Raw genomic sequence first — 13,089 nt, forward strand, 5'->3', positions numbered from 1 at the left:
AATTGTTTCCTGGGCTTACAATTTTGGAAACAAACAAACAACAACAACAACAAAAAACAATTTTTCCTTTTTACTAACGTCTGCGGGATTGATATATGAACTACAGGCAGAAAAGGTTCGTCTCAGCTGGGTACCGGTGGTTTGTGCCTATAATTCTAGGTACAGGAGCAGCAGAGATCAGGAGGATCACGGTTCAAGGTCAGGCTAGAGACAAACTTTCTGGTAAATGAATAAACTGAAAAGAGACCATCACTTGTCAGTAGAACAGGACTCAGATTTGTGTGGTGATGGTAATGGGGAAAGATAGGCAAGGGGAAGTGGGGAACAAGAAGAGATTATTTTAAGGGCTGGGCTGGGGCATAGATCAAGTGGAAGGGTGTCTGCATCAAGGACTGCGACTATCGGAACTGCCAAAACCAAGTCTGAATTAGATTTTAACGTTCCACTAGGGGTGGTTTTGTGACCCCCACACACACCTATTTAGCACATCTGTGTTCTCTCCCTATAGCTATTTGTGCTTCATAAAAGTCAGACAAAACTGACTGAAATCCAGCTTGAAGCAGAGCTATAGCTCAAGTGGTAGAGTACCAGCCATGAACAACAACAAAAAAATCTAAGAGAGCACCAGGCCCTGAATTGGGGACCCAGTCCCCAAAACAAACATACACATAAAGATTTTTCAAGTGCAAAGCCAACATGAGAAAATGCCCTTGACAGGAATATGAAAAAAAACCTGAACCACAAAGAAACTGACTACCACCTTCCAGGAGCCTATGCTTCCTGACGTACTTCCATGCATGGCTTAGATAAGGCAACAGTCGGTATATACATGTTCAGTCATGATTCAAAGTTAGACTGAGAACAGCTCTGTGAAAGTAAACTTGAAGCAAACCTTACCAGAGCAATCACCACCATCCCAATCACAGGCTGAATTATTACAGGCCTTATCACAGTAGCCATCTTTAATCCAGGAGCCTGGGCAGCCCTCGGCACAGTTCGGCACAGGCCACGTCAAATAAACCTGTAAGAGAGAGTGAGCTTTGTTGATACTTCTAGTCTCAAGCTAAAATTCCTTTTTGAAAAAACTGCATAATGTTTTCAAATGCTGTTTTCTAAGCGCTGAGGGTCTACACTCATGCTTGCTTTCAGCTGGTGGTGCCCGCCACAGCACTCTGATCCCCGAGGTATTGCCTGAGCTCAGCACAGCACATTACTGTCTCCTATGACTCAAGAACAGCAGACGGGGCCTCCGCTCGCACATTTGGTTCTCACAACACGCTCTCACAACTTCCTCTGAAATAAAGCAGCTACCAAGCATGGGGAGTACCCTTGGTAAGTCACCGTGACAACTCTCAAATAGCCCTGAGTATACTTATGCCCTGTCTAGTCGAAAAGCTGGAAGAGTAGCTTTTATCTCCATGCATCAGGCCCTGCACATGTTGAGCTCTTCAGATGAGTGAGGGATGCCTGGTTACTTTTAATGCTAAAATCATGAAAAATAAAGATGGTCTCCCCCTTTGAAGTCTCTGTGCTGCTATACATGCCACCACTTTTGATTATTTTTCCTTACCTAAAAGGAAGTTTATTTGTTCTTCCGAATAACTGTCAATTCAGAAGGAGGTCTCCCTACCTCACACTGAACCCTCACCTTCGGCACAGAAAGCACAGCCCAGCATACTCGCTGATTATTGTTCTCTGTCCTCTGCTATGCCACAAAGTCAACTTCCCAGCCACACAACAATCCAACGTGAAGGAGACAAGTGAACAGAGTAAGACTGAGCCAGTGGGTGGCACAAACCAACAAAGCAGTGGTGTGCTGTTAGCACTGACACTCAACCAGAGACTGGTAAGCCACGGGTCATGGCAATAAGCTTCTAAGATCACTAGGTTTCGCTTTAAAAAAAAAAAAATGCTATTGAGCCATTGTGGTTTTCTTACCACGAGGTGGATGGAAAACACAAGGTCAAATCATTGCCCCAAATGACCCTAAACAGCTGTTCTGGCCCTTGTGCTCTTGACACCTTTCTACCTCCTCTTAGCAAAGCCTGAGAGGCCACCTTTCCTCACACGACACTTCACCCATACCTTTCCACATCAGCCATTTTGTTGCCACCCTAACTACAATGTGCAAAGTAATTTTGTTATACGATAAAATGTAAAAGAAAAAAAAATATATGCATATATATCACAAAGACGGGTGCTGGTGGCTCATGCCTATAATCCTGGTTAACTCAGAAGGGTGAGATCTGAGGATCATGGTTTGAAGCCAGTCTGGCAGGGAAGTCCATGAGACTCTTATCTCCAATACACTACTCCGAAAAAGCCAGAAGTGACACTGTAGCTCAAGTGGTAGAGCACTAACCTTGAGCAAAAGAGCTCAGGGAAAGCCCTACAACTATCTAAAAAATAAATAAATAAATAGAAAGCCAGGCACCAGTGGCTCATGCTACTCAGGATGTTGAGATCTGAGGATAGCAGTGGAAAGCCAGCCTGGGCAGGAAAGTCCATGAGATTCTTATCTCCAATAAACTATACATAGCTAATATAAATCAAGCTAGGCATTCCCTCCTGTAGGCACTCACCTTCTGACCTTTGGAGTGGCTGTAAAAATCATCTGGCCAGACATCTTTCCCAAACATGACATCATCATTTAGGTAAATAAACTTCTGTGACAGCCCTTCAATGCGATGAATGTGACTTTCAATAGCAGGTGAACTAAAAGTAGGCAAGTGGCTCAAATTCCGAAAAACATCCTTTTAGCAGAAAAAAAGGAATACACAAGTGTAAGAGAGAGAAAGGATGAATGAGACTGATTTGGTTTTTAGAAGCAAAGAAAGGAAAACAATGAAAAAGGAAAGATGGAAGACAAGTGCCAATGGTTCATGTCTGTATTCCTAACTGTATTCCTAACTACTCAGGAGACCATGATTTGAGGACTGAAGTTCAAAGCCAGCTCCAGTGGACAAACTTGTGAGATTCTTATTTCCAATTAATCAGCAACATGGAAATGGTAGTGTGGATCAAGTGGTACAGCACTGGCCTTGAGCAAAAAAGTCAAGCTAGGGTATGTCGTCGTGAATTCAAGAGAGCAGGTAGGAAGGGTGAGGGAAATTAAAGTATAGGATCTTTGTACCACATTAAAGAACAGAATATGGGCTGGAGTTGCAGGCTGCCTTGCATGCCTGACTGAGGCACTGAGTTCAAACTCCAGTATTGCAAAACCAAGGAGCAACAAAAGCTGACTAGGAAGCCACATACTCACCACGTGTGAAAAGGCATTTACCTGGTGTGTTACTATTGTCACTCGAGGATTGTCAAGGTTCAGCCAGGAAGGAATCTGCCCATTGGTGACAATAAAAATATTCCGAACCCATGGTGCATGTTTCTCAATAGATCGCAATGAGTATCTCAGCTCTTCATTATCTTCAAAACGACTGGCAGAAACGTCTTCATCCTGCTTGGACTGGGGGAAACATTCAGCACATAAGCATGCAAAATACCTTGAAGTCACATATCCTCTTCTTCCCACCCCTCCCCCTCCTTCTCCTCTTCCCACTAATTAACCCCCTCTGCTCTCAAGGTGCTCTGATCAATTTCAAAGAGGTCCTAATAGTTAACATCATAAGAAAATACAGCTGGGTGCTGGTGGTTCACACCTGTAATCCTAGCTACTCGGGAGGCTGAGATCTGAGGATCGTGGTTCAAAGCCAGCCAGGCCAGCAAAGTCAGTGAGATTCTTATCTCCAATAAACCATCAGAAAATTGGAAGTGCTGCTGTGGCTCAAGGGGTAGAGAGCTTCCCTTGAGCTGAAAAGCTCAGGGTTCAAGTGCTCAGGCCCAGAGTTCAAACTCCATGACTGACAAAAAAGAAAATGCAAAAAATGTGGGATGCGTGGTTGATTTTAGGGATTTCTATGGTTTTGTTTATTTTTCAAATGTCATCATGACTTAAAAAGAACATTCTAATTTTAATTATAGATAAAATGAACTAAGAACGTGAATCTAAAGAGAAATATTTTCAGAGTATTTCTTGTAACTCATTGCATTGGAAACTATTTGTCCATATTCAAACAAAACATAAGTGAACTACAAAGTTTTCCACTGATGATGTCTTGTTGTAATCTCCCTTCTATCTGTAGGTCAACTGGCATGGAGGTTAACAGATACTGTTCTCAGATGTTTATACAGTGTCAGACTTGGTATTAAAAAAAAAAACAAAAAAAACACCCCAACTTTACTGGGCACCTGTAATCCTAGCTACTCAGGAGGCTGAAATCTGAGGATCACAGTTCAAAGCCACCCTGGGCAGGAAAGTCCGTGAGACTCATCTCCAATGAACCACCAGAAAACCGGAAGTGTCACTGTGGCTCAAGTGGTAGAGTGCTCACCTTGAGCTGCAAAGCTCTGGGACAGCACCCAGGCCTGTTAAGCCCCATGACCAACAGAAAAAAACAAAAACAAACCCAAAAAGACCCTTCAAACATGCAGCATTTCACTATCATTCTTCACAAAAAGGTTCAGATCCAATTCTGGATCACTTCAATTAACATTAAACCATTGGTAGTGACTGAAAATTTAGGAAAGGTCCAGTTAACTCAGGTCTCTGCAAGTATTCTGAAACAGTGACTTGTAAACTCTATGCCCTTGAATTGTAGAAGAATCTCTTTCTTCCCTTACCTGACTGATGGCACTCAGATCCCATAACAAATATGCAGGACTTATAGTCAGCTCTTTCCCATCGATGGTCATATTCTTCTTAGTTTGTTTATTCAGTTCTTGGAAACCTTTAGGGTTATTCAATTTTAGAAGGGCTACACTGGCCTCTGAATACAACTGCAACTAGCAAATAATACAAAGAATTATACATGGAAAGACCGAACCTCAGATGGAAAACACATCTTAATGTAAAGCAGTACCTTTAATCTAGAAATGGACATCAGTCTCCCCAAAAGAAAACCGCCCTAGAAATGGAAATCAGTCTCCCCAAAAGAAAACGGCCTGCAAAGCAGGCCAGATGCAATTCCCAGATGAATGCAACAGACCAGCTGTTTAGAGGAGGGGAAGGTGTGAATGGAACACCTCAGGCAACAGAAGAGGCGACTACTCAGTGCTCACAGGGCTGCTAGATGCCCTGAGAGGCCTGAATCACCCATTCTCCTAGGAGATCTCCTTCTGATGCCAAGAGAAGTGGCCTGCTTGGCTTGTTCCATGAGAGGAAGTAGTTGAACTTAGGGTGTCTCCCACCAGGGTCTGGGTAAGAAGGCACAGGAGCTGGCTGGAGAGCAAGCAGGAGCCAGGCTCTCGCTGGTCGTGGGGCCTTTATGCTGTCCTGTAGTAGACAGGGGCCTGTGAGGACACGAAAGCCCAGTGCCTCCATTTTAAAACAAGACAGAAACACAATCTTGTTTCAATTTTAATCAACATGTGGAAAAACCATTTTAAAAGACAAGATTTTTAAAAAATAGCTTTTCAATTTCTGATAAAAGAGAGTGGAAGTCTGGTTGAACCACTACTAAATATCCCCATGCTGCTGATCACGTGTATGGTATATAACATATGAACACCGTTATATATTACAGACTGTGATAGACAATTTGCTCCAGGAAAGTTAGAATGAACGTGTGACTTTAAATGAGCATCATTATTCCACAATACTGTGAATTTCCGGAAATTAAGTAATCACTTAATCACAATCAAAAAAAAAAAAAAAAAAGAACCTTGGGGAAGGGAGGGAGGGAGGGGATGGTAGGGAGAAAACAATGGAGGGGGTAACAATGTTCAAGAGGAAGTGTACTCATTACCCCACTCATGTAACTGTAACCCTCTGTATAGAATCTTTACAATAAAAAAATTTAAAAAAAAAAAAAAAAAAAAAAAAAGAGAGTGGAAGGTAGATTATCACTTCCCTCAGGTATGAAGCCCTAGGTCCCCCTTAGTACTGAGAGGGAAAAAAATTACTTATAACATGATTTAAAATTAAAAAAAAAAACATATCTAAGCCAGGCGCCGGTGGCTCATGCCTATAATCCTACTCAGGAGGCTGAGATCTGTGGATCACGATTCAAAGCCAGCCTGGGCAGTAAAGCCCCTTGAGAAAGAAAACAACAACAAAACTTATCTAGTTGGTTTTTTTTTTTTTTTTGGTCAGTCATGGGGCTTGAACTCTGGGCATGAGAGCTGTCCCTCAACTCTTCAGCTCAAGGCAAGCACTCTATCCCTTGAGCCACAGCACCACTTCCAGTTTTCTGGTGGTTTATTGGAGTTAAGTGTTTCATGGCCTTTCCTACCTGGGCTGGCTTTGAACCAAGATCCTAAGATCTCAAACTCTTTAGTAGCTGAGATTACAGGTATGAGCCACCAGCACTCAACAAATACCTAGTTTTATTTCATCACTTGTGTTGGCCTTTTCTTCACTAAAAATGTACAGCACTGAAATGACTCCTAGATTATCAACTGTACTTGGGCTGGTTTCTTTACACACATACATCAAAAATCAGGAAGAAAGGGGCTGGGAAGTTGGCTCAGTGGTAGGGCGCTTGCCTTGCATGTCTGAGGCCCTGGGTTCGATTCCTCAGCACCACATAAGCAAAAAGAAAAAAGCCGGAAGTGGCACTGTGGCTCAAGTGGTAGAGTGCTAGCCTTGAGCTGAAGAGCTGAGGGACAGCGCCCAGGCCCAGAGTTCAGGCCCCACAACCGGACCCCCCCAAAAAAAAAAAAATCAGGAAGAAGTTTCTCATGGCAACTACAAAATCAATGGAAAAGAAGTTTAGTTCAAAGCCAGCCGGGTTAGGAAAGTCTGTGAGACTCTTATCTCCAATTAACTACCAGAAAACTGAAAGTGGTGCTGTGGCTCAAAGTGGTAGAACACTAGCCTTGAGCTGAAGAGCTGAGGGACAGAGCTCAGGCCCAGAATTCAAGTTCTACGATCAATAAAAGGTGAAGGAGAAGGAGAATAAGGAGAAAGTAAGAAAGCAGCAGAAGAGAAGTTGTCAGAAGTAAGGCATTGAAGAATATAACAAGATTATCAGCCTCTTCAATCAAACAAGTTCAAGTGGCAAAAAAGCAGGAATTAGCCTCTGCTAGGCACTAGGTGGCAGCCCAATCCTGCATGTCTTCATTGCTTTTACTGGAACGTGTACAGGAGACACTGAGCTAAGGGTGAGTTGGTTGTAGTTTCTGTAATTATGCCTCCATCTAAATTATAAGCTTACTGAAATATTTAAATGATAAGTGTCCTCAAAAGGAAAACCTCCATGCCCACCCACAATGGACATGCAGCTGTTATTTTCAGTATGAGATTTGGGGATGTAAATTTTACTGTAGCCTTGTCTGTATCAACAGGAAGGAAGCCCCTATGCATAGCAGCAAGAGAAGAAAGAGGATATTTGAGAGATAGGCCTGTTATTTACCTTTAGAGATAGGCCAAAATTTAAGCCAGGTGCCAGTGGCTCATACCTGTAAATCCTAGTTTCTCAGGAGGCTGAGATCTGAGGATCATGGTTAGAAGCCAGCCAGTCCCCATGAGACTTATCTCCAATTAACCACTCAAAAACCAGAAGTGGTGCTGTGACTCAAGTGGTAAGAGCACTAGCCTCGAGCACAAAGAGACTCAGGGACAGCGCCCAGGCCCTGAGTTCAAGCCCCACCACTGACAAAAAGACAGAGACAGAGACAGAGACAGAGACAGACAGAGAGAGAGAGAGAGAGAGAGAGAGAGAGAGAGAGAGAGAGAGAGAGAGAGAGAGAGAGAGAGAGAGAGAGAGAGAGAGAAATAGGCCAAAATTTAACATTTCTTGTTGGTGCTGATTTTTTCCTGGTGTTTTGCTCTACTGCTCTGTTTTGCCTGAAGCTGCTCCATTGCTAGAGCTGACCTCAGTCCTACCCTTGACCATCACTGAGTCTATCTCATTTATGGTCTATATAACTTAATAAACATAACCTGAAGGTTATTTTATAGTATAGTATTTTTAAAAATACTGTTTTTGCAAAGGAAACAGTTTCATATGAAGTCAGGTATGGAATTTCCCACTTATGGTATAATCATGCTCAAAAGCTTTGGCTTGCTGGGAGCTGGGAGCTCATGCCTATTATCTTAGGTACTCAGGAGACTGAGATCAGGAGACTGAGGATTGTGGTTCAGAGCCAGCCCGGGCAGGAAAGCTCATGAGACTCTTATCTCCAATTAACCACCAGAAAATCGGATGTGGAGCTGTGGCTCAAGTGGAAGAGCTCTTGCCTTGAACTGAAGAATGCCCAGGCCCAGAGTTCAAGCCCCATGGCAGACAAAAAAAATAAAAGTTTCAGCTTTTGGAGCATTCTGGATTTTTTGCTTGGGACATTCAACTTGTAGTATCATCCCTGGTGACTTTCAACAGAAAGCTGAAGTGAGGAGACTCTACGGCAGGACACCTTGAAGTTCCCACTCTGATTGTCATCCTTTCTGCCTGAATAAATGATGCATGCAGCCTTAGAGGCCCAGCCCATCCTCTCATCTCTTGCAGGTCTCTGATCCACCCAGATCTTCATCTCTAAGGATCAATGGCCAACTCTAAATCTGTAGTCATCTCCTCATGATTGTAAATACCGGAGCATTTTCAATACCAGTCTCCAGCCCAGCTTTCTTTTAGACAACCACTCAGCAACCGTGCACACTATTTTGTATCCAATGCAAGACCTTAACTGAAGCCAGAGAAAGACTTCCCACCTATTCTCATATCTTGCATATGTTAAAGAAGATAACCAAAAGAAAGAAAAAAACAAAAGTCTACCATGAATAAAAAATGACTTAGAGGGGCTGGGAAGGTGGCTCAGTGGTAGAGTGCTTGCCTTGCATGCATGAGGCCCTGGGTTCTATTCCTCAGCACCACGTAAGCAGAAAAAGCCAAAAGTAGTACTGTGGCTCAAGTGGTAGAGCCCTAGCCTTAAGCTTAAGAGCTGAGGGACAGCGCCGCCCAGGCCCAGAGTTCAGGCCCCACGCCCGACAAAAAAAAAAAAAAAAAAGACTTAGAGCAACCTGAAAATAAAGACAAAGAGATTATCTGATCTGATCTATCAAAAGGCAATTTCTGGGTAGGTGTCATGGCTCACACCTGTTATCACAGCTCCTCAGGATGCTGAGATCCAGACCATCATGGTTTAAATAAAGCCCGCCTCAGAAATTCCATAAATAACAAGCAAAAAGATGGGCAACAAGAATGGCTCAAGTGACAGAACCCCTACAGAACAAATGAGCTGAGCAGGCACTGGACTCTAAGTTCAAACTCCAGTACCATCACCAGAAGGGGTGGCATTGACCAAGATGCTCTGTATTCATAAACTGCTTTGCTGAATGGCAACTCCATTATACAACTACTTAATGACATTAAAAATATTTAAAGAGGGCTGGGAAGTTGGCTCAGTGGTAGAGCACTTGCCTTGCATGTCTGAGGCCCTGGGTTCGATTCCTCAGCACCACATAAGCAAAAAGAAAAAAAGCCGGAAGTGGCTCTGTGGCTCAAGTGGTAGAGCGCTAGCCTTGAGCTGAAGAGCTGAGGGACAGCGCCCAGGCCCAGAGTTCAGGCCCCACGACTGGACCCCCCCCCCAAAAAAAATATATATATATAAAGAATATCACCAATTTTAAGGCAATTTCTGTGCCTATCACATAAAAAATTCTTTAAAGAAATTAAGTAGGTAACTGATTGGATCATAAAAGGAATTGCCTCAAGGCGTCTCTAACTGAAAAGCTTTTGAGAGAAAAAGATGTACAAGATAGACACAAAAGTGTTTATCAATTCAAACTCTTTATGTTGCAAATGAAAGCATTTTCAAGGGTCATATCCTTTCCTCAGGAGAAAAGAAAAACATAGTTTTTCTCTAAGACATATAAAAGTCAAGTTGTATGTCCACAATAGCTTAATCTAAAGGTACATTTCTAGTACCGAAACCCTGGCACGGTGCCTGTGAATATGCAGAGTCCTTGAAAGGGTCCCCTTTGCAAGCCCAGGTGCTGTACATGGTGGGTGTGTTTACAGCCACGGCTTTCTTCTTGCTCATTCCTTCAACGAGCATCTCTTGAGGGGCCCCCTAAGTGCCAGGTCCTCCTCCCTGCAAAGGTGAGCGGGGAAGTGTTTATCCTTAGGTGCTCACAGCCTGGCAAGGTTCTGTGGGACAGAACTGAGATCTGGAAGGTTCCAGGACACAGGCCTTAGCCAAGGCCTAGGCAGAAGCCAGGAAGGGCTAAGTGCCCCAGCTGTTCAGGTCCTGAGGTCCAAGCCTAGCAGCCTCTCCCCACCCCACACACCACATGTCCTGGTAATGCAACACACGCCAAGCTGAGCTCTGGGTTTCCACCCCAGATCTTGCTTTACCTCCTCCAGCTCAGAGTGTGATTATTCCATCACTTCCACCTTCACTAAAAATACCCTCTTCCCTTTTATTCTTCTTCCTCCCCCTGCAGCTTCTGTCGCCATGTGATGCTGACTATCTTGCAGATATTTCTGGAACCATTTCCATCACTGGCATCCCACTGCCAATGTATCTGAAGAGGAATGACTTTCAGGCTGTGACAACAATGCTGAACAGATTGTCCCATCTCTAGTCACTTCCTGTCTAACAGACCACATGCGTGCTGCTTCTGCTATAAACGCTCCTCTGCCTCTGGGACAGAGTCCAGGCTCCTTAGTGTAGCTCCACCTTTCTCAATCTGGCCTCACTTATCGCTCAGCACCATTCCCAGCAAAACCCAGGCCTGTGCTCTAGCCTCTAGGAGCTGCCTTTGGACTCCCTGAAAAAACTTACTTCCAGGCCCCGCCCCTCTGCTCAGGATGCTTGCAGTGACTGGAAGGAATGGCCCACTCCCTTCTCTGCCTAGGAACTGGCAGCTCTGTCAAGACCAGGCAAGGTTCTTTCCTATTCTGTGAAACCTTTTTGGCCCTTGGTGTGCTTAAAGCAAACTGTTTTCTTTTTCTTTCTTTTCTTTTTTTTTGTCAGTCGTGGGGCTTGAACTCTGGGCCTGGGTGCTGTCCCTCAGCTCTTCAGCTCAAGGCTAGCACTCTACCACTTGAGCCACAGCAGCACCTCTAGCTTTTTCTGTTTATGTGGTGCTGAGGAATCGAACCCAGGGCCTCATGCATGTGAGGCAAGCACTCTACCACTGAGCCACCTTCCCAGCCCTAAAGCTAGGCGCTTTCTAAGCACATTATATAATCCCCTCTTAGGAACTGATCATGCCTCCAAAATAACATAAGTGCCTTTACCACTCAATTATCTGTAGCACAGGAGAAATTTAGTAAATGCTCAGCATCTAAATAGATTGGAAGCCCATGATAGGACACTTCAACCTCAGAGGATCCATAATAAAACCTGGAAGTACAGCCTGACATATTATTGTTTTCTTTCTCTAACCTCCTGTATCCCAAAGCTTTGTCCCTGAAGGTGACTGCAGATGCTGGAACTGGAACACAACCTGCATGGAATGTCACGGACAGTAAAGTGGACGTTCCGAGAGGTGCTGGCCTCCACAAAGACAAGCTGGCCATCTAAGTAACTCCCCAACGAGGTGAACAGTGAGTGAATACATGATGGAGAGGTTTTTTTGAACTCTGGACCTGGACACTGTCCCTGAGTTCTTCAGCTCAAGGTGAATGCTCTACCACTTGAACCACACTGCCACTTCCGGTTTTCTGAGTGGTTTATTGGAGTTAAGTGTCAAGGAAGTTCCTGCTCAGGCTGGCTTTGAACTGCGATCCTCAGATCTTAGCCTCCTGAGTAGCTAGGATTACAGGCGTGAGTCACTGATGCCAGGCTAAAGAGGGGTTCTTATCTTGGAGCACACCACCAAAGTGTGGTTTGCAGGGGGTCTATGACCATGTGGGACTGGCATCTTTTGGCAGCACAGTCCACTCACCAGCCAACACAACAGAAGGAGTCAGCCCTGGGAGCAGCTGAACCAATGGAGGTTCACACCACGGCAGGGGATGGAGACCAGAAGGAACCCCTGCTCTCTCTGACAAAGGTATTGCCGTTGGAAATATAGAGCCAAAAATGTCATTCTTTCTGCATAAAGGAGTTGACAGATAAAAATATAGATATACACAATACAGATGTACATGCATCTACAATTCTAGGATGAACAGCTACGAAATCATTAAGCAAGTAAACCTTGGCTGAAAGCTAGTCTATCTCTTTATTTGCCTAAAATCAGTGCTAAAAATAACTCAGAAAGGAAAGATATCTATTTTTGAATAGATCAAAAACTCAGATTAATGGCAAGTTCAATCCTAGTATAGTGGAGTACTATCATATTTCAAAGTAGAACAAAGAAAGCTTTGAAGGAAAAAAATGTATGGATGCCAGTGTCATTATTCTTGTATTACAAATATAAAACAATGCACCTTAAACAATGAAACACATATGTAAAAGAAGAAACATGATAAAGAGAACTATGGGCAAGGGGGAGGGGTAACAGAATGCACCTTGATTAACCTTAATTGCAGTTCCTATACCAATACCTCAGCCTTCATCTTCCCAGCCCAAATACTGAGATGCCACATGGCCAGGAGGAAGTGGATACCAGGCACACCACACCTAGTGGCAGAACTCCAAGAGCAGTCCAGTTGTGGGGCCTGAACTCTGGGCCTGGGCGCTGTCCCTCAGCTCTTCAGCTCAAGGCTAGCGCTCTACCACTTGAGCCACAGCGCCACGGTTTCTTTTGGCTTATGAGCTGCTGAGGAATCAAACCCAGGGCCTCAGGCATGGAAGGCAAGTGCTCTACCACTGAGCCACCTTCCCAGCCCCAGTACTTAACAACTTCTAAGGCAAGGACTTTACTCTCTACTCCAAGAGAAAAAGATATTCATGTTTTACAGCCTGGAATATTTCTGATGGAAGACTGGGCAGGTAGACGTAGGTCAACTGGAAAACACACCCATGTGGACTGTGTGGCTTTGACAACAATAAAGGAAAAAAGGTGTGTCACAGGCCAGTGGCCAAAGCCAACCCAAACAAATGGCACACTTGAAGGCCTAAACAAAAATTCTAAATATAGCCGAGCACTGGTGGCTCACGCCTGTAATCCTAGCTACTCAGGAGACTAAGATCTGAAGATCA

General features: G+C 44.1%; 1 protein-coding gene across 1 annotated transcript in view; it reads right to left on the reverse strand.

The window, feature by feature from the left end:
• Gnptab (N-acetylglucosamine-1-phosphate transferase subunits alpha and beta) overlaps positions 1–13,089 on the reverse strand; it is a 77,808-nt gene that overhangs the window by 29,964 nt on the left and 34,755 nt on the right. The window contains exons 8-11 of the mRNA XM_069991345.1: positions 4,678–4,839; positions 3,284–3,463; positions 2,583–2,753; positions 898–1,021 (exon numbers count right to left, since the gene is read on the reverse strand). Coding sequence (XP_069847446.1) covers positions 898–1,021; positions 2,583–2,753; positions 3,284–3,463; positions 4,678–4,839 — 637 coding nt within the window. The remainder of the gene's footprint in view (positions 1–897; positions 1,022–2,582; positions 2,754–3,283; positions 3,464–4,677; positions 4,840–13,089) is intronic.

This window comes from Dipodomys merriami, unplaced genomic scaffold (assembly GCF_024711535.1).
Source record: "Dipodomys merriami isolate MVZ:Mamm:240054 unplaced genomic scaffold, mDipMer1.0.p SCAF_10, whole genome shotgun sequence".
Taxonomy (NCBI): Eukaryota; Metazoa; Chordata; class Mammalia; order Rodentia; family Heteromyidae; genus Dipodomys; species Dipodomys merriami.